Source organism: Nicotiana tabacum, chromosome 23 (genome assembly GCF_000715075.1).
Source record: "Nicotiana tabacum cultivar K326 chromosome 23, ASM71507v2, whole genome shotgun sequence".
Lineage (NCBI taxonomy): Eukaryota > Viridiplantae > Streptophyta > Magnoliopsida > Solanales > Solanaceae > Nicotiana > Nicotiana tabacum.
The window spans coordinates 142,229,596-142,256,932 of NC_134102.1; the positions used below are offsets into that span (position 1 = coordinate 142,229,596).

General features: G+C 39.8%; 1 protein-coding gene across 1 annotated transcript; it reads right to left on the minus strand.

Annotated features, from left to right (window-relative positions):
* Positions 1–5,370: 5,370 nt before the first annotated feature.
* On the minus strand, positions 5,371–10,177 carry LOC107760458 (beta-amylase 1, chloroplastic). Its single transcript, XM_016578504.2, has 4 exons — positions 9,501–10,177; positions 6,706–6,916; positions 6,513–6,629; positions 5,371–6,420 (listed from the first exon to the last, which is right to left on the minus strand). Exons 1-4 carry the CDS (start codon positions 10,025–10,027, stop codon positions 5,629–5,631), a joined length of 1,647 nt encoding a protein of 548 aa, XP_016433990.1. The 5' UTR covers positions 10,028–10,177; the 3' UTR covers positions 5,371–5,628.
* Positions 10,178–27,337: the final 17,160 nt, after the last annotated feature.

The window sequence follows — 27,337 nt, forward strand, 5'->3', positions numbered from 1 at the left end:
ATTTGTGACTGTGACTCCAGCAGTAGCCAATATACCAATCTAAGTAAGTATGCACATTACCCTTACTTTGGAAGTTTGTACGTGAATACCACCTGCTAACATTGGAGCACCATCAATCTGGTGCTCTTCTTTTGGCAATCCTAACCCTAAGATTAGGAGTGTGTGATTTGCCGAGATTGATCAGTCTCCTCCCTGTACTAGGCAGATCACAAAAGGAATGGAATATAGTTGTACCTGCAAAAGAGAAAACATGGTTAGCTATAAAATCTGCTACTGTGTTGCCCTCTCTGAATACATGTCGGAAAATCACATTAAAGTGATCCTTCATCTCTTTAATTTTCTGCACTTCTGCTACTACACTCCATGGTGGATCTCATTCTCCTTCAATAACCTTGCCAATAACATTCTCCTTCAATAACCTTCTTCGTCAGTCTGCAAAATGAGAGGGTGAATATCTTGTTGCGTATAGTATTTCAAGCCTTGTACAATAGCCTTAGCCTCAGCTACAACACTAGTTGTTATCCCCAAATCCAAAGCCCTTGCATACATCAAATCCCCTTCTTCGTTTCTCACACAAAAGCCTAGTGAACTAGGACCAGGGTTACCTTTTGAAGCTCCATCGGTATTGCATTTGAACCATCCTGTATACGGCGCTTGCCATATGATAGCCTAAGTAACAATAGTCGGTTTATATCCTTCAAGGTAGCTTATCAAGTCTGGTCAAAGCAATGGCATGTTTGATAACCATGGATACCTCACCCTTGCCAAGTAATGTAAAGTTTTGTTAACTTCATGTATGACTCTACTGGTTGATGTTGTTCCTCAATTTATTCTTGTGTTCCTCCTTTTCTACAACTCCCATGTAATTGTGGTTGGCGCTTCCTGAAACATCGGCTTCAATTTTGGGCAACACTTAGTATTCCACCAAGCCCTTATCACTTATTTTACATGCACCAATGCTATATTAATCCCAGCTGCCCCTAAGATTGTTCTCCAAACCTTATTAGCCATAGGGCCAGTTAAGAATATGTGCTCAATTGTTTTCTCCTGGGGTTGAAGATAACACCAACATCTGGACATAACTATGTAGCCTTGCCTTCTCCATACATCATCAGTAGCCACCTTGTGCCTCCATAATCTCCACAAAAAGAATGATATCTTGAATGGAAAAACTTTGATCCACATATTTTTGAACTCCTTATTAGGATATGCTCTATATCTTTGAATCTGCCAACCACTCCCTACAGTGAACTTACCAGAAGCCATTGGCATCCAGTATGGCTTATCCCATAATTCTTCACTGCCTCCGTACCGAACATTTAGCTTAATATGCTCAGCAATTTCTTCTGTAAAATTATGAGCAAGCAACTGTTCATTCCATGTTCCCTTTTGCCTTAGTTCAACCACCTCTTGTAATTCCTCATTAATTGGAAAATCTTGTGGTAACACATGATATAATGCTCCTAATCCGGTCCAATTTTCGTGCCATATATTTGTGGTTTCACTCTTCATTTCCCACAATATTTTATGTCCCACTTTTTCCCTAGCAGTCAGCATTTGTCTCCAAACATGAGAGCATCTTCTAAATTGCACCACTGTTGGTATTTCTTTTTTGCAGTACTTATTCCACATGAAGTTAGTCCATAAAGATTTAGTAGTTCTAAACTTCCACTATAGTTTAGCAAACAAAGTTTTTGATACATCATGGAGAGACCTAAACCCTAAACCACCTTCATCTTTGGGAAGACATAGATTCTGCCAGGAAGCCCAATGTCTGCTCCTACCTTCCTGTTTGTTGCTCCAAAAGAAACGTGCAAAGATTTTATGCAAGTGGACAAGAATGTTGTTAGGTGGATCCAACACTGATAGTAGGTGCACTGGCATACTCTGCAACACACTGATAATTAGTGTTGCCTTTCCACCAAAAGAGAGAAGTTTTCCTTTCCAAGAATGCAATTTAGCCTTTACTTTCTTTACAAGATCATCATAGTAATCATTTCTCCTTCTAGTGTAGAAGATTGGACACCCTAAATATGTGAATGGGAATTGTCCTCTAGCAAAACCTGTAATGTTACCTACTGACCAGCACAAATCATGTGCAACATTGGCATGCATGTAATACAAGCTCTTAGCTTTATTGATCAGTTGTCCCGATATCTGTTCATATCTGCCCAGTATTCCAATGATCTTACTCAGTGACGTAGGATGAGCTGAGGCAAGTATTATTGTGTCATCAACATATGCCAAGTGGTTCAAATGACCCGACCACTTGGGCATACCAAATCCAATGAATGACTTGTCTTCAAAAAGCTGATTCAAGGACCTAGACAGTAATTCAGCTGACAAAATAAATAAAATAGGTGATAAAGGATCTCCTTGCTTCACTCCCCTTGTGGACTTGAAGAAACCTGAAGACTGCCCATTCACCAGTACTGAATACCAGTTGTTTGATACCAAATTCCAGACCATATTAATAAAGGTTTCTGCAAATCTCATTCTTCTTAGTACATGTAACATATATTTTCATGAAACCCTGTCATATGCCTTTGCCATATCCAGCTTAATGACAACATTGGTAGGTTTGCCTCTCAATCTTATATCAGTGACTATTTTTTGAGTGAGTAGTATGTTCTCAAATATGCTCCGCCCTTTCACAACCAGATTGATTAGGAGATATTAGAGAAGGCAGGAACCTCTCCAATCTATCATGTATAACTCTAGACATAACTTTATTTATAAAGTTGCTCAGACTTATTGGTCTTAAGTTTGGAAAAGTTTGCACCCTTGGTTTCTTTGGTAGCAGCACCAAATTAGTATGAGTAATAGACTTTGGCAAAGGTTTACCACCATAAAAATGCAGAATCATATTATGTATGTCATAACCAATTACTTTCCAGCACTCTTGATAAAATAGTCCAGTAAAGCCATCATGACCACTGGCACTATCTCCACTTAGCTTAAAAACTGCATCCTTAAATTCCTCTAGTGTTGGAAATCTACACAACTCCAAGTTTTGTTCCCCAGTCACCATAGTAGGTACATTCTCCAGTATGGAAAAATCTATAGGATTCCCTTTATTAGTGAACTGTTTTTTTATAGAATTCAACTGCAGCATTGGCCATTTGTTCTTGATCTTCCAACCAATTTTCATCTCCATTCTGGATCATTTTCAGTTGCAGTTTCTTTCTTTTGCCATTGACATGGTTGTGGAAGAAAGTAGTGTTCTTATCACCCTTTGCAAACCACGTCATCCCAATTTTTTGCTTCCAGTATTGTTCCTCTATACTTAAGTATTTTTTCAATTCTGCCTGAGCTTGTTGAAGGACTATTCTGTTCTCAATTATTGGCTCCTCCTCAAACAACATCTCTTCAACCTTCACAATGTCTTCCAGCATTGCCAATTGCTTGAAAATATCTCCAAAGATATCCCTGCTCCATTTAGATAATGCTATTCTTACCTTCTTCAGTTTATGTTTGAACATAAAAAATGGATCTCCAATGAAGTCAGCATTCCAGTTCTGCCTTACCACCTCGATAAATGTAGCATGTTTTGTCCATAAATTCAAGAATCTAAAAGGCTTTACAAAGTTTGTGGTTTGTTCCCCACAAGTCATTATCAATGGTGCATGATATGAACCTGTCTTGATTAAGTGCTCCACTTCAGTTGTTGAAAACGGGTTCTGAAATTGTAAATTGACAAAAATCCTGTCCAATCTCTTAAAAATACACTCTGAATTAAGTCTACCATTCCACCATGTAAATGGGCTTTCTTTATAATCATGATCAAACAAACCACATGAGTTTACACAAAAAGCAAAGTCCTCATATTCAGGTGGATGTACTCAAAGACCCCCTATCTTTTCATCTTCATGTAGTATCACATTAAAGTCACCTCCCACCAACCAAGGTAATTCCATGTCACTTGCTAAATAATACAAGTTATCCCATAATTCCAGTCTCGCCACAGAGGAGAATTTTGCATACACAAAGGTCATCATAATGTGCTGGCTAATATCATGGTGGAACACCCTTACAGTCACTTGTTGAGCAGTTTCTGTAACCGACTCCCATTCAACCACAGAGTTGAAGAACAACCATAACCTCCCATTCAAATTTGGGAAGGTTGTTTCCATGTTCAATATGCTCTTATATCTTTGAAGATGCCCTAGTTTTTGAAAAGGCTCCATTAGTGCTATCACATAGAAATTGTGCTCCCTTTGCATGTTGATCACCCTAGGGAAGGCCTCCCGAGATTTGACAGACCTAATGTTCCAAATTAAGGTCTTGATCATCATTTATTTTGTGAGGCAGCCCTTCTGGGCAGGATTCTTTTTGACTGAGGAATATCTTTAAGTTTGCCATTTTTCCTTCTTTTTTTACCACTCATATCTCCAGCTCTGGGTGATAAATATGCTTCCCTTGCTACTGTGTTAAAGTTTTCTACTGTTGATTCATCCTCCCCTTCTTCCCCATATTTGTCTTGATCAGTTGTTGCGTGCTGAGTCTCTCCTGGTGTAACAGCATGTGTAATCAGTTCATGCAACACTTGAAAAAAAAACTTTAGGATTTGGGTACAGATTGGCACATCTTTTTATAGAAAATTAACTTATATTTGTAGTTGACAATGTAATTTAACTTGATTTATATTAAATTAAGTTAATGATCAATGATTATTGGTGTAATTATGACTTATTTTTGTTTTAATTTTTTAAATATTCATGGTTACCGTTACTACTCAACTTAATTGACGGAGGCGGGAAACACCTTGCATTTTTTGAAGGATCTGACTTGAATGCGTTGACATTTTGAGAGGATCTGAGCAATGTAGGTGATCGAAACCATTTCTCTCGTCTCCTCTGTTCAATAACACTGACAATGTATAAAAGAAAAAAATATACATTACCAAATTTATTAAAACAGTTTTGCAGGTTACTGTTTATATGAAACAGTGATTACTTACAAGTAATTATACTGACAAATAAAAGTTCTTTACGTCATCAGCGCGTAAACTCTATTTATATTTGTCTTTCATTTCACAATGCTTCAGACAAGCCCAAGCAATACCACTCCTATTAGAAGTGTAAAAAGGACTGGAATGTGGATTGTTTTAACTGAACTGGATTCTCTTGCCAAACAGATAAGACCTTTGAGCTGAAACAGAGGCCATTCATCTCAAAATATTTGGAAGGCACCGTCAACTTAACCTGTCAGTACATAACATATCCTTCTTGTATTTGTTTAATTTGTGTTTCATTTCACTTAATTATATTGGTCATATACTATCCTTGTCACAAGTCCCAGCAATTCCAACCATATCAGAATACTAAAAGGAGTCAATTGTTCTAACTGAACGTGACTAATAGATATACCTTTTGAGCTGAAATAGAGAGGCCATCCATTCTAAAAATAATAGGAAGGCACCGTTATGATACAAGGAAATACTGCTTTTCAACTTGATCACGAACCATTACAGTATAAGGAGAGAAAAAATTACGCAAAAAAGACCAAGCTTTTGCTACGCAATTCACAATCATAGATCATAAGATGCTACACATATACACACCCTTGACTTGTGGAGGGTGAGAATACGCAATTAGCATCAGCAATGCCTACAGGTTGAAGTTTGACCTAGTGTGCAAGAACTGCTCCAGCAGTGGCGGATGCTGATAAAGATGAAAGTGGCATATCACCTTCCCCAAATCCTAGCTTGGCTCGAAAAATTTTGACATCTGCCATTTGTCTCACAAAACGAGTAAAGCTAACCCAATTCCGATATTCAAACAAGTTCTTGTCCATCCTGGCAAAATTGAATGAAAAGGTAGGTGTTCCCGGACCATCCGAGTAGAACTTAGACATCCTTAACACCTGTTGATATGATTCGTCATCCAAGCTACTTGCAGTGTTTTCACCTTGCAGGGGAATGTCACATATCCTAGCGGCAAGCAAAAGTTGTTTTACAAAACCTTCGGGACTACTGACAGGATTCATCTGCTGCTCTTCTGCATCCCGCATTTCAAAACATGTACAGCACATGGTAAAACCATACCTACCAAACATGCGAGCAATTGGCAAGAAACCATCTCGAATTGATGTATTGTAGTATCCAGCCGTTAACTCTGAAGGGTGAGACCGCGTACCATAATGCCAGTGAATCCCAGCCACTTTGCCTGACAAATTAACTTCAAGACCACGAAATGTGGTCTCTGCTTCCCTGCAAATCCTCTCACCATGAAGCAGCAACATCCCTGAATACCATGCAAGGAAGAACTCCCCATATGGTGCGTTCCAAGAACCATCACTTTTAAAGAACTCTGTGCTTTCAGGATCCTGCATTAAATTACTGGCACCAATAGGGCCGCCATTGGCCCACTCACGCATCCCTATCTCCCCAGCACAAGCATTTAAAGATGCAAGCATGTACTGCCAGTTTAAAAGAAGACAATCACAAATTTGGTTGGATAAGAATGACAGGAAAAAATCACTGGAGATACATAACGTCAGTCTTTTCACACCTTGTCATAGCATTGGAATTCGCCAAGTTCACGTGAGCGCCATGTCCAGCTCAGCTTCTGTAAAGGGCATGAAGGATATCTTAACTCACCAGCAGGACCCATTCCAACTTGGATCCCCTGCAACATAAAGTCAAATTGCATAGGTATAATACCATTAAAAATTAGTAGGTGAAGTATTAAGTGAGCATCATACAGTTATGACACCACCAAGAAATGGTCTGAAGGTGTCACGGAAGCTCCTCATAAATTCAGCATATGCTTGGATTGGAGATCGTCCGTGCAAAACGGGAAGAACATCACACCCTAGGGATATGTATTCCATATTTCGTCGCCCGAACCTGTCTGAATATGCTAAATCTGGATCTTTATCCATATCTTCACAAACCCACTGAGGAAGGGGAATCCTGGCAGCAGCAAAAAGGAGAAAATTTCAGATTGTGAATTAATCACTAGCAGAAATCATTTCCAAGGGAACTGCAGAGGAAAGGAGAGCAAGCTAGCACAACACTTAAGCTGGCAAAAGTACATAAAACAGATGAGGCACAAACTCTGACTACAACAGTTTTTGTCTTTTTCAATATATAGAAATCTGTCAGTAACAGTTGTATCCAAGTAATGCATCACACCCGTTCCAGAATTGAAGATATCGGGCAAAACAAGCCTATAACACCAGCTCTCTACTCTCTAAAACTTGCAGTTATATTTCCATTTGTATGCCTGGGGCTTCACCCTATTCTACAATAGTCTAGCGAGGCATGTCTTGGGTAACTGTTGAGCTTTTTTCTCTGTTCCAGCGGATTATCTTTTGCAATTATTTCTTTTCACCCTGCTCCAGTGAATATAGCAAGTTTTGTTTTCATTTCCGTTATCTTAGTGTATTTGGGAGGGCAATCTTACAGGAACAATCTGGTTTCTTTGTAGTAGTATCATCACATAGAAATGACACCTGTGATGTTTATATGGACACCCTAAGCTTCTCATTGCATGCCATCACATTCCATGACCTATTTTTCGGTTCCTTAACTCCGGACATTCACCCTCCACACAAATTGGAGAAGATAATTTAAAGCCGGCTCAGAATCACATGACACATGCTCTTTTTTCAATTTATAGCTAAAATTAGGCTGACACTCGTCTTATAATTCAGGCCAAGTTTAGTAACTAGACCCGTGAAAACTCCTACAACAACTACGCCCCAATACCAAACAAGTTGGGGTCAGCCATACATACATATAAAAAAAATTAACCCTAATCTAAAAAAGTTCCCCAATGAGAACTTATTATAAACTTTCTCCCAATCCAGCCCGCCATGTTTTGGCAATAAGATCTAGAACAAATCCTCCATAAATTACAAATCAATTCTCTAATCTAAAGTGTTACCCCAGTGGGAACTTCTTAATTTAGATTAGGATAAAATATAGTTTGCCACCTGCAACTACCCTAAAACCATAAAAGCTAAACAACTATAGCTCCAACTTCTAATCAAGGTTTACAAACAGAGGAGAGAGCATTCTGTAATGCGGAATCTATTGTTGGATACAGATGTTCCACTGACTCACCAGCTGCAGAAAAGGCCATCAGAAAATAAATGCTCTTCTGCATAACCAAACACTTCTCTCCATATTCTCTTAGTTACCCACAAACATAGTCAGACTAGAACCAGCTGAAAACAATGCTAGCCATTGCTAGCAAAATAACCATCAAACTCACTTCTTTACTGGTGCCTACGAAGAACCACCACAATAACAACAACCCAGTGGGATCCCACAAGTGGGGTCTGGGGAGGGTAACGTGTACGCAAACCTTACCCCTACCCTTGGGGGCGGAGAGGTTGTTTCCCAAAGACCCTCGGCTCGAGAGTAAGAATAGGAACAAGTAAATAACAACACAAAGAACTACCACAATGATGACAAAACTAAGCTAGTCATTGCAACTTTTAGCATAAATACAATAATCAGAATTAAGCTTTATTCCAGGCAACAATTAGTCCTCTCTTAGGCTTCAAGCAAAAGGAAAAACAATATAGAGTGGGTAGATATCTTTATCAGGAAAAGAGAACGTCGCATGGGTAGATATATGAGTTCATTCTTCAGACTAGGGTGATCTTGATTTTTACCTATAGAATGATAACAAAATCGGAAAGCGATACCCAAAACCTAATAAAGAACAAATGGCCAGCATTTCCTTATATGCAACTGAACAAATCAATATTCCTTTTGCTAATATCTTTAGAATCTTGAGCTTTCCTCTCATAGCACTAAGCATTCTGAATCTGTATCCCACTAAATAAAAATGCTAACTTGTTCCATATAAAGGACAATCATTCAGTCGAATCTAACTCCAAGACAGTCCAAGCAGCTTCTCTTACTACATTCCAAAATGCCATCACTAAAACTAATTAAAGGTGTCTGAGCTGTATAAGGTGAATATAACAAACACCTAAGTACTGTTTCCAATATTCCGAATCACACAATCCATAAACTTCATTTACCTACTCAAACACCCTCAACTAAGCCCTAATGCTTTGCTAGAACACAAAAAATCTACACAATTCAAATTGCAAACTTACTAGAACAACAAAAGAGACACATTTAAGCGTACATTTTGACCACACTACAGGCAAATATTGTTCAAAAGATTCAACCAATGAATGACAAATGCAACGAGACCTAAATTAATGCAGCAGTCAATAATATGAAACACTTGTAGTAGATAGACATTCATCTTTTTTTAAAGATAGACATTCTATTCTTAGACATGAGTTGAGCTTAAATATGGTCAGCGAGGGTTCATATAGCCAACCTCAGCTTGTTTGGGATTCAGGCCTACTTATTGTTGATAGACATTCTATTCTTTAAGATAATATATTGTGTTTTGAGAAATATGTTTCCTTTTCAAAACAAAACAAAGCTAAACGTGTCTGAACGAGGAAGCAAAACAAATGTCATTTATGTGTGTAATAGATTGAATTTTTGAAAGTGTACCAACCAGAAGGGATCATCAGGCCCAGTACCGCACTGATGAAAAGCCATTACAGCTCGAACTTTCAAACCACATCGTCTAGCCAAAACCACAATCTCCAAATACCCTTGCCAATTATAAACCCTGGGCAATTCCCTCTCCACCAGCCCCCACCACACCTCCATCACAACTCCTTCAACTCCCGCCGCCGTCAAAGCACGAAACGACTGCGCCATCGCCTTCTTCCTCTTCATAATCCCTGCCGGTAAGCTGACGGCATCAACCGGAAGTGTGACGAACACCGGTGAACCTCGCCGGCGATAGTGAGTCGACACGCTGCCATGCTGAAGCTCGTACTGAAGATCACCGTCGAAGCCATTTGAAGGTACGGAGGAAGATGAATCGAGCCGACAGGATAACGTGAATCGTCGATTTTGGAACCTAGTTTGGATCGGCGAGGATTTGAGCGAACGAGCTGGAACGGCGGCTGAGTCGGTGCGAGTGCAGCAGAGAGACGCCGAGAAAGTCGGAGCCGATGGCGAAGTGATCGCCATTGTTGAAAAGTTGAAAGCTTTTTAGGGATTGGAAATGGTTTTTTTAAAGTTGTTTTTAGGTAAAATTTTAACCGCTGTTATGTAACCAAATCAAAGGAAAGCAAGTACTGGAGCTACTCACTGGGAGCTAGTTTTCATCACTATTCAGTTGAACTTTTTTTCCTTTTCTTTTAATTTTATGTTATTATGTACGTATTTGTTTATTTAATTATGTGGTTAAATCAGAAATTTGGAAAGCAGTTTTAGTTAAAAGTAAATCAGAATTTTTGGATTTTTTAAAAGTTAAAAAATAATCAGAAAGTTTCTCTTAGAGCTTGGTCGAAATACAATTTTTGCGGAATATGTTAACAAAAATGCTACAAAAGCTTATTTTTCAATAGTCCGAGACAAATGCTTGGGATCGTATCCTAATTGATGTATTAAATTTGAGATTATATTTATCCACCATTTGTTAGTCAAACCGGGAATAAATTTTATATGGAATTTGGAGTACTTATTATTTTTCTTATATAAAAGGTGATATTATACTCCTGATTATAATTTCAGAGAATATATGAAAATAAAAGAAGAGAGTAATGATGGTCAAACTTCATAATATGACAATAATTTTATTTATGGACCACTTTGGTGAGATAAGAATCTTTACATTTGTGAAAGATTTAAGTTGTAAATTGAAACTATTAACTTCAACTTCAATATCGCGTGATTAACAATTATATGATATTTGATCCACCACTAACAACAAATTTCTAAATTTAAACATTCAGGATTTTGCAATCACAATTATTTTTCCTACGTTTCTTTTCTTCATTTAGCAAAAACAATTACTCATGAGTGTACTAGTTGGAACCAGTAAACTTTTATTATGGACGGCCAAGTTGGGGTCCAATCGAGAAAAAAGCAAAATACTTAAAGACTACGATTTTTTTTTTGGGGGGGGGGGGGGGGTTTGGGGGGGGGGTTAATCTTTATCCAATAATTCCCTGTTTAATCTTTATTGTTGAAAGTTTCTTATTTTTATAAAACACCAAAAAAGCTAAATGTGTTATAAACTTGCAACGGTGGATGTCTTCCGTAGCAAGTTTGGATTGGTTATGTATTCCATAAATGGTTTTGAATTGGTTATGCATAACAGGTTTCATATTGGTTATGTATTCATAGCAGGTCTTGGATTGGTTCTGTATTCATAACAGGTTTCATATTGGTTATGTATTCATAACAGGTTTTGGATTGGTTCTGTATTTATAACAGGTTTTGGATTGATTTTTGTAATAACAAATTATGTCTATAAATAGGTTCATTGATGAACCTATTCGAGACACACCGAAAACATAGAAATCCTATCTTCTAATATTATCATTCCCTTCTTATGTTAAGTTCTAGTTAATTACATAGTTCTTGCTATATTGCTTTTATTTCATAACACGTTATCAGTACGAGACTCTACCATCTCGAGCAAATACTTTGAAAGTATCAGAGGTACGAACTTTCTTTTTCTAAATAATGTCAAATCTTTCTAAACTTGAATTTGTAGCCCTGAAAATATCGGGTAAAAGCTACATGTCTTGGGTGTTTGATGATGAAATTCATCTTGATGCGATGGATCTGGCATACACCATTAAGGATAAAAATCAAGCATCAAACTAAGACCGTGCCAAAGCAATGATATTCATACGCCATTGATCTCGTCTAATTTCACTCCTCTATTTGAGGATATGAAAACGGTCGATGCAATAATAATACCCAACAGAGTTGGGGTCGAATTCCACATGGAACTATGTGAATGGGTGTTGGTAGTATATATTTTAGCCCGTGAGTTTGTATATCTTAATTTGCACTTCCACAATATTGGATTTTGTTTGAAAATCTAAGTTAGACTACAATTGTGATTTTAAGAATGAAACCAGGAAATTGCTTTTGATTGTTGTTCAAATGATAAAAAGGCCTAGGGCTATGACCTTCACCTAGGTGTTCGCTTAATGGGTTGTAAACTTTAAAGCTTGTTTTATTGGTCGGGGTGTATTATAGCTATCATCACTCAAGTACCCACTCAATACCTCTCGGTTAGAGAGTGATTTTGCCCAATTTGGCTTTCTCAAGTTCAAATGAGTATTGAACAAAGCAGTTGATAATAAGCTCAAGTCGGGTTTTACTATCTCTAGGTTCAACCCTTTAATTGGGCTTATCAATCTCTCGATTGACCCAATTTCTTGCTAGCCAAGTTTTTCTAGACTATGTCTCTCTTTCTCAAGTAGAGACCAAGTCAAATAGGCATGAAATAATATTTGCAACCATTAATTCTTCAAATAAATGCAAGAACAAGGCTAGATAATCAACACCCAACCATAAACAAGCAATAAATCAAACACCCATTAAGTTTACACACCAGGGTTGGGTCTTAACCCTAGTAAAAATCTAGCTACTCTTGCTTAAATTAGAAGAAAAAGAAGAAAAGGTGATAATTAAACCCATATTAATAATTAAAATGATGAAAACAATATTCAAAAAGCTCAAAATAGTAAAAACTACTAAAAAGCAAAAGAAAACGTCTAGAGTGGCTGCTGATGTCAAAAGTTGACCTAAAAAAGTGAAACTCTTCTATTTATACAGTGCTAGAATTTTCGGACAAAATTGCCCTTTCAGAGGTTCTGCGGCCGCACAATTCCATGTGTGGTCCGCACTTTGCTTCAGCCTGACAGGAATGGAAACCTGCGGCCGCATAATTCTAAATTGTGGCCGCACTTCTCTTTTTCTGCGGTCCGCGCATTTTTGAGTGCGGACGCACATTGCTCTTCTGCGGACCGCACAAATGTGATTGCGGCCACACAATAATTGTGCGGTTCGTACTTTTGTTGAACTTGAGATGCATGTTCTCTGAACTTTTGCTCTTGCCCAGGTTCTGCGGCCGCACATGTCATGTGCAGATCGCACTTTGCACTTGTCTCTGATAGGAGTTTCTTCACAATCTGCGTCTGCAGATGAAAATCTGCGGTCCGCACTTCTGAGCTTTTGTGCCTATTTGTGTCCTTGAGTTCAGATCACTCCTTCTTGAGTTGGATTTCATCTTGGAGGCTCATTTTCCACTATTCCTGCAATTAAGCATATTTCATCAGTTTTCGGGAACACAATTAAACGCTTTTGGACTAAAACAAAAGCAAAAAGGTGCTAATAAGTAGTCAAAATCCCCACTTATCAGCCATCACCTTGATGAAGGTTTGAAAATGAAATATATCATTATTAAAGATCTAGTTATACTGTGAAATAATTTAAAAGATAGATATGACCACCTCCTGAAGATGGTTGTTCTTCCACATGTACGTTATGACTAGACTTATTTAAGGCTACAAGATTTTAAATCTATCAGTGAGTATAATTCTGCTAATGTTCAGAATTATTTCCCAATTAAAATTATGTGGGGATAATATTACTGATCATGATGTGTTGGAGAAAACTTTTACCACTTTTCATGCCTCGAATATGCTCCTGCAACAGCAATATCGAGAGATGGAATTCAAAAAGTATTCTGAATTTATTTCACATCTTCTTGTGGCTGAGCAATATAATGGGCTATTAATGAAAAAATATGAAAGTCGCCCTACTGGTTCCTGTCCATTCCTAAAGTGAATGAGACGAACTTTCATCAAGCTAAGCATGGAAGAGGTCATGGCCTCAGTCATGGCCATGGCCGTGGTCGGGGAAGAAACTCTAATCATGGTAATAATAATGCACCAAAGAGATCTCCTCACCACCAGCAGTGGAAAATGAAGGAACAAAAGCATAAAGCGATGCAAGCAACAAATGCAAAAAATGCATGTTATAGATGTGGAGGAAAAGAGCACTGGTCACGTACCTGTCGTACCCCAAAGCACCTGGTTTAGCTTTATCAAGCCTCCGTAAAGAAGACAAAGAAAAATATTGAAGCAAATTTTATTTTTGAAGATAATTTAGACTTCATGCATTTGGATGTAGCTAATTACTTTGTACTCCTAGAAGGAGAAATAAGTCATGTGATCGGTGATGAATCTGTAGGAATTTAAATATTTTATTTTTTGTTGTTTGTATTAGATAGTATGGTTATGTAATTGTTACACATAAATAAAGGCTATGCTTTGATAACGATGTTTACTATAATATTTATCTTGTTTATGTCATTTTGAAGAATATGGATAATTCTCAAATTATGTTTGGATCAAAGACCAATCATGAAGATATTTGTGTAATTGATAGTGGAACAACTCATGCCATATTCAAAGATCATAAATACTTTTCTTATTTGCATAAGAAAAAAGCAAATGTTTCTATAATTTCTGGTAATATAAGTTTGATTGAAGGCTTCGGAAGAGCCACTATATTTCTGTTTAAGGGAACAAAACTTATTATAGATAATGCATTGTTCTCCTCTAACTCCATAAGAAACTTGTTGAATTTTATAGATATCCGCCAAAATGGGTATCATGTTGAGTGTCGCGATCCGGAATCCCCACCGTCGGGACTGTGATAACGCCTAACATTTCACTTGCTAGGCAAGCCAACGTTAGAGAATCATTAAACCAAATCCTTATTTCCATTCAGTAAATAACAATAATTGGCTAAGGTGAAATATAATAAGTGCGGAATAATATAAAAACTATATTAATTACTACCATCCGGATCTGGAGTCACAATTCACGGGCATTCTAGAATTTACTACAAGTAATAGTTTGAAGGAAATACAACTGTTTGAATGAAAGAAATAGTAAAACAAAAGGATAGGCGTGGACTTCAAGGTTTGTGAATGCCGACAGATCTACCTTGAGTCTCCGGATAGCGGGTCCAACAGCTAAAATCTCGATCAACCCGAGCCGGTACCAAAATCTGCATAAAAAATGCAGAGTGTAATATCAGTACAACTGACCCCATGTACTGGTAAGTGTCGAGCCTAACATCGACGAAGTAGTGATGAGGCTAAGGCAAGGCACCTACAAATCAACCTGTACAATTTAACAATGTATATACAAATAACAATAATGAAGAGCTAGACAAGAAATATCGGAAGGGGGAAACATGCTGGGGGAAATACGAGATAAAGAACTACAACAGAATGATAGCTGGAACAACCAATATATTGTGAATCAACAAGAACGACGAATACAGTAAAGGAAAAATGCACGACATCACCCTTCGTGCTTTTACTCTCAATCTCACCATAAAATCAATAGAAACGGCACAGTATCACCCTTCGTGCATTAACTCTCATATCATGGCACGACATCACCCTTCGTGCATTAACACTCACAATATGGCACGACATCACCCTTCGTGCTTTTACACTCACAATATGGTACGACATCACCCTTCGTGCACTAACACTCACAATATGGTACGGCATCACCCTTCGTGCATTAACACTCTCCCTTACCATAATGCAATGAATAAATAACAACAGGGAGATAGAATAACAAGTACAAACCTTACTTCAATATTTGGTTCCACAATATCAATCTCAACTTTGAAATAAATACTCAATTATCACCAGAAAATTCGTAAACATGATAAGAACGATCAATTTAACAACACTAGTATAAACACGTAGCAATTAGGCATAGGAAAGAGACAATATAAGAAAAACGGGAGAAACAGGAAAAACAGGTAAATTGGCGGCGCATAAGTACTCGTCACCTCACATATACGCCGCTCACATAAATTTCACATAACAAATAGTCTAAGGTTCCTAATTCCCTCAAGTCAAAGTTAGACACAACACTTACCTCGCTCCGAAGGCCACTTAATACTCAATCACAACTTTTCCTCTAGAATTCACCTCCAAACCGCTCGTATCTATTCAAAAACGACTCAATAATATCAAATATTGCTAAAGGAATCAATTACATTGCATAAATTTAGATTTCCCAAATTTTCTTCCAAAAAGTTGAAAATCGACCATGGGCCCGCTTGGTCAAAACCCGAGGTTCGGACTAAAATTCATTTACCCATTCACCCCCGAGCCCGAATATATAATTGGTTTTTCAATCCGACCTCAAATTGAGGTCTAAATCACCAAATTTTTGAAATCCCTAGTTTCTACCCAAACCCCTAATTCTATCATGAAAACTCTAGATTTTAGGTTAAAAATTTATGAAATAAAATGGGTAATTGAAAGAAAATGGTTTAGAATAACTTAGCAACACTTTGGGGAAGAAATTATCTCTTAAAAATGGCCTCTAGCCCGTTTGTTTTATGAAAAGTTGGAAAAATGGCTTAATCCCGTGTTTGATTTTGTTTTAAGTGTTGGGCAATATTGTTCATCGTGTTCACGAAGAGTATAGGCTGCCAAGCCTTCGCATTCGCGGGGCCTTGCTCGCGTTCGCAATGGTTACTCCCCCCTGGCCTTCGCGTTCGCGAGACATTGCTCGCGTTCGCGATGAAGGAAAGACCAATCCTCCCCCAGGTCCCAAATGCTTCGCGTTCGCGTTCGCGAAGGGTAAATCCCCCATCACTTCGCGACCAGGCCTTCGCGTTCGCGAAGAGTAAAAATCAGCCATCCCAGTTCCAACTTCGCGTTCGCGAGAGTGCCTTCGCGAACATGAAGAAGGAAACCAGAAGGCACCATAATCTGTAGAAAATCAGATTTTCCAAAGTCCAAATATCCCCTGGCCTATACGAAACTCACCCGAGCCCTCGGGGCTCCGAACCAAACATGCACACAAGTCTAAAAACATCATACGAACTTGCTCGCGCAATCAAATCGCCAAAATAACACCTAGAACTATGAATTTAGCACCAAACCAAATGAAATTCTCAAGAACACTTTAAAATTTCTATCTTCACCACCGGACGTCCGAATCACGTCAAACCAACTCCGTTTCTCACTAAATTTTGCAAATAAGTCATAAATATTATATTGGACCTATACCGGGATCCAGAACCAAAATACGGATCCGGTATCAACAACGCCAAACATCAACTAATTCTTAAAGACAATTAATTTTTCAGACTTTTAATTTTCATAAAAAATTCATAATCGAGCTAGGGACCTCCGAATTCGATTTCGGGCTTATAAGGACCTACCGAGACCGTCAAAACATGGATCCGGTCCCGTTTACCAAAAATGTTGATCGAAGTCAACTAAAATCAACTTTTAAGGAGAAAATTCTTATTTTCATCAATTTTCAACATAAAAGTTTTCCGGAAACACGCCTGGACTGCACACGCAAATCGAGGTGGGTAAAAATGAGACTTGTAGGGCTTAAGAGCATAGAATCGAGTTCTAAAACTTAAGATGACCTTTTGGGTCATCACATTCTCCACCTCTAAAATAATTGTTCGTACTCGAACGGACATAGAAAAGTACCTGGGCTGGTGAAAAGGCGGGGATATCTACTCCGCATATCGGACTCGGACTCCCAAGTGGTTGCCTTAATAGGCTGACCTCTCAACTGCACTCGAACTGAAGGTTAACTCTTTGATCTCAACTGGCGAACTTGCCGGACTAGAATAGCCACCGGCTCCTCCTCGTAAGTCAAATACTTGTCCAACTGGATAGAGCTGAAATCTAACACATGGGACAGATCGTCGTGATACTTTCGAAGCATGGACACATGGAATACCGGATAAATAACTGCTAAACTTGGTGGCAACGCAAGCCTGTAAGCCACCTCTCCTACCCTCTCTAGAATCTCAAAAGGTCTGATATACCTAGGGCTCAACTTGCCCTTCCTTCCGAATCTCATTACACCCTTCATGGGCGATATCCGAAGCAACACTATCTCCCCGACTATGAATGCAATATCACGAACTTTGCGATCAGCATAACTCTTCTGCCTGGACTATGTGCGAAGTCGATCCTAAATAATCTTGACCTTATCCAAGGCATCCTGTACTAAGTATATGCCCAATAACCGAGCCTCCCCCGGCTTGAACCACCTAACTGGCGATCGACACCGCCTACCATATAATGCATCATAGGGATCCATTTGAATGCTCGACTGGTAGCTGTTGTTGTAGGAAAACTCTGCAAGGGGCAAGAACTGATCCCACGATCCTCCGAAGTCTATAACACATGCGCGGAGAATATCCTCCAAGATCTGAATAGTGCGCTCGGACTGCCCGTCCGTCTGAGGATGAAATGCTGTGCTCAACTCAACTCACGTACCCAACTCACATTGTAGTGCCCTCTAGAAGTGCAAGGTGAATTGCGTACCTCGATCAGAAATGATAGACACGGGCACACCGTGAAGACAGATGATCTCACAAATGTAAATCTCTGCCAACTGCTCCGAAGAATAGGTAATTGCCATAGGAATGAAGTGCGCTGACTTGGTCAGCCTGTCCACAATGGCCCAAACTGCATCAAACTTCCTCTGAGTCCGGGGGAGTCCAACAACAAAATCCATAGTGATACGCTCCCATTTCCACTCAGGAATCTCTATCTTCTGAAGCAAACCACCAGGTCTCTTATGCTCACACTTTACCTGCTGGCAATTTAGGCACCAAGTTACATATGCAATTATCTTTCTTCATCCTCCTCCACCAATAATGCTGCCGCAAGTCCTGATACATCTTGGCGGTGCCCGAATGAATAGAATATCAGGAACTGTGGGCCTCCTCAAGAATCAACTCACGAAGTCCATCCACATTAGGCATACAAATACGACCCTGCATCCTTAAAACTCTGTCATCTCCAACAGTAACCTGCTTGACACTACCATGCCACACTGTGTCTCTAAGGACAAGCAAATGAGGATCGTCATACTGCCGATCTCTGATGCGCTCAAACAAAGAAGACCGAGCAATTGTACAAGCTAGAACACGGTTGGGCTAAAAAATATCCAACCTCACGAACTGGTTGGCCAGGGCCTAAACATCCAATGCAAGCGGTCTCTCACTAACTAGAATATAAACAAGGCTACCCATACTAGCTGACTTTCTACTCAAAGCATCGGCCACCACATTGGCCTTTCCGGGATGATACAATATGGTGATATCATAATCTTTCAATAGCTCCAACCACCTCATCTACCTCAGATTGAGCTCCTTCTGCTTGAACAAATACTACAAGCTTCGATGATCTGTGAATACCTCACATGGCACGCCGTAAAGATAGTGCCTCCAAATCTTCAGCGCGTGAATAATGTTTGCCAGCTCTATATCATGAACATGGTAATTCTTCTCGTGAACCTTCAGCTGCCGCGAAGCATATGCAATAACCTTGCCACCCTGTATTAATACCGCACCTAGACCAATACGAGATGTGTCACAATATACTATATAAGATCCTGAACCTGTGGGTAACACCAATACTAGCGATGTAGTCAAAGTTGTCTTGAGCTTCTGGAAGCTCACCTCACACTCGTATGACCACCTGAACGGGGCACTCTTCTGGGTCAATGGGGCTGCTATGGATGAAAATCCCTCCACAAAGCGACGGTAATAACCTGCTAATCCCAATAAACTACGGATCTCTGTAGCTGATGTGGGTCTAGGCCAGTTCTTAACTGCCTCAATCTTCTTAGGATCCACCTGAATACCCTCTGCTGACACAACATGACTCAAGAAAGCAACTGAACTCAACCAAAACTCGCATTTTGAGAACTTAGCATATAACTGGTTGTCTCTCAGAGTCTGAAGAACGACCCGAAGGTGCTGCTCATGCTCCGTTAGGCTATGGGAGTAGATCAAGATATCATCAAGAAACACAATCATAAAGGAATCCAAGTAGGACTTGAACACCCGGTTTATCAAGTCCATGAATGTTGCTGGGGCATTTTTCAGCCCAGATGACATCATTAGAAACTCATAATGCCCATACCGAGTCCAAAAAGTTGTCTTAGGGACATCGGATGCCCTAATCCTCAACTGATGGTATCCAGATCTCAAATCAATCTTCGAAAACACCTGGGTACCCTGAAGCTGATCAAATAAATCATCAATCCTCGGTAATGGATACTTGTTCTTGATAGTGAGTTTGTTCAACTGCCGATAATCTATACACATCCTCATCGATCCATCTTTCTTCTTTACAAACAACACAGGTGCACCCCAGGGCGAGACACTAGGTCTAATGAAGCCCTTATCAAGCAAATCTTGCAACTTCTCCTTCAATTCCTTCAACTCTGGCGGGGCCATGCGGTATGGCAGAATGGAAATGGGCTGAGTTCCCGGAGCCAAATCAATGCAGAAATTAATATCCCTATCGGGTGGCATCCCCGGTAGGTCTGCAGGAAACACCTCTGGAAAGTCACGAACAATCAGCACTGAATCTATGGAAGGAGCCTCCGCACTAGAATCGTGGACATAAGCCAAATAAGCTAGACACCCCTTCTCGACCATATGTCGAGCCTTCACATAAGAGATAACCCTGTTGGTAGAATAGCGAAGGGTCCCTTTCCACTCTAATCGAGGCAACCCCTGCAAGGCTAAGGTCACCGTCTTGGCGTGACAATCTAATATAGCATGATAGGGTGACAGGCAATCTATACCCAGTATGACATCAAAATTAACCATATCGAGAAGTAGAAGATCTACACGAGTCTCAAGACTCCCAATGGTGACCACACACGAACGATAAACACGATCTACAATAATAACATCCCCCACTGGTGTGGACACATACACAGGAGCACTCAGAGAATCATGGGGTACAACCAAATATAAAGCAAAATAGGATGACACGTAGAAGTAAGTAGACCCCGGATCAAATAGAACTGAAGCATCTCTACTGCAAACTGAAACAGTACCTGTGATAACAGCGTCAGATGACTCAGCCTCAGGCCTGGCTGGGAAAGCATAACATCGGGGCTGGGCCCCACCACCCTGAACTACATCCCTTGGACGACCTCTAGCTGGCTGGTCTCTACCTCTAACAGCCTGACCTCCACCTCTAATAGTCTGGCCTCTACCTCTAGCTGTCTGACCCCTGCCTCTAGCTGGCTGAGCAGGTGGTGCAGCAACTAATGCCAGAACCATGTCATGAGAACTCTGATGCTGTGAGCTGCCCGTTTCCCGAGGCAAAATCTAGCAATGTGCCTCGGAACATCACAAGTATAACATGACCTTGACTGTTGTGACTGCTGACCCTGAAACTGACCCTGTCGACCTGAGTAACCACCCTGATAACTCTGGAGTGGAGGTGCACTAATAGGAGCTGGTGGTGCACCGTAGGCTAGCTGGTCGGAATAATGCATCTGAGGGCCACGACCACCCGAGGCACCGTGAGATGCCTGGAGTGCTGAATGAAACGGCCTGGGAGAATGGCCTCTACCAAAAGTACCTCTGCTTCTAGATGAGGCACCGCTGAACTCACCGGAATAATGAGGTCTCTTGTCAGACCCCTGACCTCCCTGAGTAAGAACCATCTCGACTCGTCTGGCAACATTAGCAGTCGCCTGGAAAGAAATCTCACTCCTAGTCTCCTTAGCCATCTGCAATCTGATAGGCTGATAGGCTGAGCAAGTCCATCAATAAACATCCTCACCCTCTCTCACTCGGTGGGAAGCAGAAGAATAGCATGACGGGCCAAATCCACAAAACGGGTCTCATACTGAGTAACAGTCATACTGCCCTGCTGGAGACGCTCAAACTAACGGCGACGCTCCTCTCTCAATGTGATAGGCAGAAACTTCTCTATGAAGAGCTGAGAGAACTGGTCCCAAGTAAGAGTAGGCGACCCAGCTGGTCTGGTCAACAAGTAATCTCTCCACCATTTCTTGGCGGAACCAGTCATCTGAAATGCAGCAAAGTCGACCCCATTGGTCTCCACTATACCCATGTTCCGTAGAACCTCGTGACAGCTGTCAAGATACTATTGGGGATCCTCTGAAGTAGCACCACTGAAGTGAACAGGAAAGAGCTTGGTAAACCTGTCCAATCTCCACAAAGCCTCAGAAGATATAGTTGACCCATCACCGGTCTGCGCCGCAATAACCGGCTGATCTACTCCGACTGGCTGAGCTACTGAAGCCTGATACTGGGGAGCTATCTGCTCTGAAGCAGGAGTAGTGGGAGTCTGGGCTCCTCCTCCAGCCTGAGAGATGGCTGGTGCCATGGGGAATGCGCCAGTCTGGGTCACACTCTCCATAAGGTCGACCAAACGGACCAAAGCGTCCTGAAGTACTGGGGTGGCAATGAACCCTTCCGGAACCTGAGCTGGCCCGGCAGGAACAGTCTGGGTTAGAACCTACTCGTCAAGCTCTATCTAAGGCTCCACTGTTGGGGCTGCTGCTCGGGCTCTAGGTTGAGCCTTGCCCTGTAACGACCCGACTTGTCATTTTAAGAATTTATGCCTCGTTCAGTGACTTAAGCTCTCGAGCAGCTTCACAATATGTATTATTACCCGCGGGTGTGGTAGAGTTTGAATTACTGAAGATTCGAAATTTAATTAAAAGAATAGTCCTTATTTAGAAGTTTAAATGAAAAGAGTTGACCAGAGAGTTAACTTTTGAGCAAACGACTCCATAATGAAATTTTGATGATGTCAATATCTCCGTATGGTGATTATGGACTTAGGAGCATCTCCGAAAATTATTTGGAGGTCTGTAGTGGAATTAGGCTTGAAATGGCGAAAGATAAATTTTTGGGAAGTTTGACCGGGGGGTTGACTTTTTGATATCGGGGTCAGAATCCAGTTTTGAAAATTTTCATAGGTCCGTTATGTCATTTATGACTTGTGTGCAAAATTTGAGGTCAATCGGACTTGATTTGATAGGTTTCGGCATCGAATGTAGAAGTTGAATTTTCTTAGTTTCATTAAGCTTGAATTGGGGTATGATTCATGGTTTTAGCGTTGTTTGATGTGATTTGAGTTTTCGACTAAGTCCGTAATAGGTTTTGAGACTTGTTGATATTCTCGGACGGGGTACCGAGTGGCTCGGGTGAGTTTTGGGGGGGGGGGTTTCGGACCATTTCTAGGCCATTTTTAGTTGCTGGTTTTTGGCCACAGAGGTATGCATCGCGATCACGAAGAGCAATTTTGCTGTTTGGAGACTGTGAATCGCGATCGCGGAAGCCTTTTCGCGATTGCGTTGAGGAAACTCCTGCCGCACTGACCCGACTTTTGAAGCTCATATCTCACAATCTATAAGAAATTTGGAGATGATCCAAAAATGAAAGTTGTAGCCTTTTGTGTCTAGTTTTCAGTCATTTGGAGGTGTATACAAAAAGTTATGGTGGATATACTACAGACTATCTGGGAAGAGATTGGAAATCTCTGTTGCATAGGGCTGATTTTGGAAGCTTATATCTAGAAATCTATAAGGAATTGGGAGATGAGAAACAAATGAAAGTTATAGTCGTTGGAGTCTAGTTTTCCGAAAGTTACACCATTCATCATTTGGAGTTTTGTACAATAGGTTATGACCATTATACTTTAGGATGTCTGGAAGAGTTGGGGAGTTTGTTCTTCGCGATCGCGATTGGTTTTCCGTGATAGCGAAGAGCAATTTTGGGGCTGAAAAATTTTGTGCTTCACGATCGCGAAGAGTAAATACCTGGGCAGTAGCTATATTTCGAGGTTTCAACCATTTTTAACATATTTGGAGCTATGGAGATATGGAGCTCGGATTGAAGCGATTTTTGAGGCGATTTTCACCATATGGATTGGGGTAAGTTTTCTATATTCTAAAGTATCTAGATTTCATAAATCTATGATTATATTCATCGTTTAATTCGGATTTTAATGGAAGAAATCAAGATTTTTGTAAAAATCCTCCAAAAATAAAAATTTAAGATTTGGAGGTTGAGTTGTTATTGGAATTCGATAAAATTGGTATGGTTGAACTCGTATCGGAATGGGTATTCGGATTTTATAAAAATTATGTCGGGTTCCAAGGGGCGAGCCCCGCGTTGACTTTTGTTGACTTTTTGGAATAAAATTTTAAGTCGACGTATTATTATCCGAAATTGTTTTCGATGAATTTTAATGAAGTTATACAATTAATTTTGATAGATTTGAGCAGTCCGCAGGTCAATTCAAGCAAGAAGGCGATTTTGGAATATTGGCATAACTTCAAAAAGGTAAGTGTCTTGCTTAATCTCGAGTGGGGAAAATACCCCTTAGGCATTGAGTATTATGTGCAAATTGTATAATTGAAAACCATGTACGTGAGGTGACGAGTACGTACTTGATTTATATGTGCAAATTTCGTTGATTAAAATCCTTAGACGCCCTTATGTATTAAGTTGGAAATTATTGGCACTTATTGAATCCTCTATTTGTCATGCCTAGATCCTTGTTTGTTGAAATTGTTTTTAAATGATGATTTGGTATGATTGCCACCTTGAATTTATGTGAAATATTATTTTATTGAGTTGTTCACTCCCGGATATTTTGTTAAGATTTTGTGTACATTATGGTCGAGCCATGGGCTCCTTATTGTGGAAAATGATGTATTATTGATTTCTGTGGCAAGTTGAAATATTTGATCACTTGACGAGCCATTTGTGATATGTGAGCACTTGATGTGCAGTTGTTGAAATTATATTTATTTTGGGACTAAGGAACGGTATTCCGAGAGATCCCCCTGCCCTGCATATTTACTTTGAGACTACGAAACGGTATTCTGGGAGATCCCCCTACCTTGCATATTTACTTTGGGACTACGGAACGGTATTCCGGAAGATCCCCCTGTCTTGCATATTTACTTTTGGGACTACGAGGTGGTACCTCGGGAGATCTCCATGTCTTGCATATTTTTCTATGGATGCACTTGCCGTTGGTTATTTTGTTTTTCCGTAATATGTAAATTCTTGTGTTCTTCCGTGATGTATTATTCGATTTTATTATGTGTTTTGGTATTCCTTGTTGTATTGTGTTGGCTTTGGCTCTTTGTACAAGACTCTGCAGATTTATGTTTTATGGTTTTTACTGGTTTTCGAGAATTGAGTTGTTTCGAATAAAAGAAATTACTATTATGTTTTAGTTTAATAAATTTTACATCCAAATTAGTAGTCGTCGGATGCTTCATTTTAATTGAAATGTCATTTTCTTCACCCAAACGAGTTAAAAAAATAAACTCATTTCTTTGATGATTTCTTACCTGATTTAAAAATTCTTAACTCACTTTAGTGGAAATAAATTGATCATGTGGATCTTATATACATTGAGGATATTGGCATGTGAATTATCCGTGCAGTTGTGATATAAAATGAGGACACGAGGTGCCGAAAAAATATGATGATTTAATTATGGGCACGAAGTGCCGTGGAGATATGAAAATGGGATGAGACCCGTATTTTTATGATTTTGAAATGAGGTTTCATATGGTGACTTCTTAATTGACGAATTATATTCAAAATATTTATTTGGAAGGATTTTTATTTAGAAAGTATTATATGAAAGAATTATATTTGAAAGATATTTTATTTGAGAAAAATTATATTTGAAGGAGAGTTATTTGATAGAATTATATGTGAAGGACATTTATTTGAAGAATTTGATTTAATTGGGTGTACTTGTATTTATTATTTGTTGAGCGATATTAAATGGTATTTTGTTGTCTGGATGTGCATATCACTAATTGTTGTATGATGTCCTTATTGTTATCTGCTGCATACTATCTTGTATATTATATTTCACAGGCTATTAGACTAGTGAGTGTCTTGACTGTACCTCGTCTCTACTCCACTGAGGTTAGTCTTGATACTTACTGGGTACCGACCGTGGTGTGCTCATACTACACTTCTGCACATTTTGTGCAGAGCCAGGTATTAGAGATATCGGACTTGAGCAGAGTTAAAGCGGGATCGTAAAGATTCAAGGTAGAGCTGCTTGGTCGTCGCAGTCCCTTGGAGTCTTTTCATTTCATTGTACTTTTAATTTTTAATCAAACAGTATTGTATATTCGGTCCTCGTAATCATTTCATGTATTCAGCTAGAGTTCGTGACTCAGTACCACCAGTCTTGGGAGGTTGTATATTCTAATTTGTTCCGCTGTTAGTTTTGATTACTTATTTAATTCAAAAAACAAAATGGCTTCAAATATGTAATTAAAATTGGCTTACCTAGTATTAGAGACTAGGTGCCATCACGACACCTGTGGCGGGATTTTGGGTCGTGACATGCCTCTGCCTCGGCCTCTGGCACGGCCTCAACCTCTGCCCCTCGTAGGAGCTGCCACTGGAGGCTCTGGCTGCTGCTCAGCTAAGGAAGCAATACGTGTTCTCGCCATCTGTGAGAGAATAAGAGTAGAAGAGTTCAATTAGTATTGAGAAAACAAAATCGCACGACATAGGAGAATAGAAGTGAAATTTGTTCCTAAACTTCATAGCCTCTGGAAGATAAGCACATACGTCTCCGTACTGATCCTCCAGACTCTACTAAGTTTTCTCGTTTATCGTGAGACCTAGGCAACCTAGTGCTCTGATACCAACTTGTCATGACCCAGAATCCCCACCGTCGGGACCGTGATGGCGCCTAACATTTCACTTGCTAGGCAAGCCAACGTTAGATAATCATTAAACCAAATCCTTATTTTCATTCAGTAAATAACAATAGTTGGCTAAGGTGAAATATAATAAGTGCAGAATAATATAAAAACTGTATTAATTACTAACATCCGGATCTGGAGTCACAATTCACGAGCATTCTTGAATTTACTACAAGTAATAGTCTGAAAGAAATACAACTGTTTGAATGGAAGAAACAGTAAAACAAAAGGATAGACGGGGACTTTAAGGTCTGTGAACGCCGACAGATCTACCTTGAGTCTCCGGATAGCGGGTCCAATAGCTAAAATCTCGATCAACCCGAGACGGTACCAAAATCTGCATAGAAAGTGCAGAGTGCAGTATCAGTATAACCGATCTCATATACTGGTAAGTGTCGAGCCTAACCTTGACGAAGTAGTGACAAGGCTAAGGCAAGGCACCTACAAATCAACTTGTACAATTTAACAGTATATATAAAAATAATAATAATGAAGAGTTAGACAAGAAATATCGGGAGGGGGAAACATACTGGGAGAAATACGAGATAAAGAACTACATCAGAATGATAGCTGGAGCAACCAATATATTGTGAATCAACAAGAACGGCGAATACAGTAAAGGAAGAATGCACGGCATCACCCTTCGTGCTTTTACTCTCAATCTCACCATAAAATCAATAGAAACGACACCGCATCACCCTTCGTGCATTAATACCCATATCATGACACGGCATCACCCTCCGTGCATTAATACTCACAATATGGCACGACATCACCCTTCATGCTTTTACACTCACAATATGGCACGGCATCACCCTTCGTACACTAACACTCACAATATGGCACGACATCACCCTTCGTGCATTAACACTCTCCCTTACCATAATGCAATGTATAAATAACAACATGG

Coding starts and splice junctions, on each gene's coding strand:
- LOC107760458 (XM_016578504.2), bottom strand. CDS start 10,027: ATGGCGATCACTTCGCCATCGGCTCCGACTTTCTCGGCGTCTCTCTGC. Junction 6,917..9,500: donor GGGCCTGATGATCCCTTCTG/GTTGGTACACTT, acceptor TGCTGCTGCCAG/GATTCCCCTTCCTCAGTGGG. Junction 6,421..6,512: donor AATTCCAATGCTATGACAAG/GTGTGAAAAGAC, acceptor TTAAACTGGCAG/TACATGCTTGCATCTTTAAA.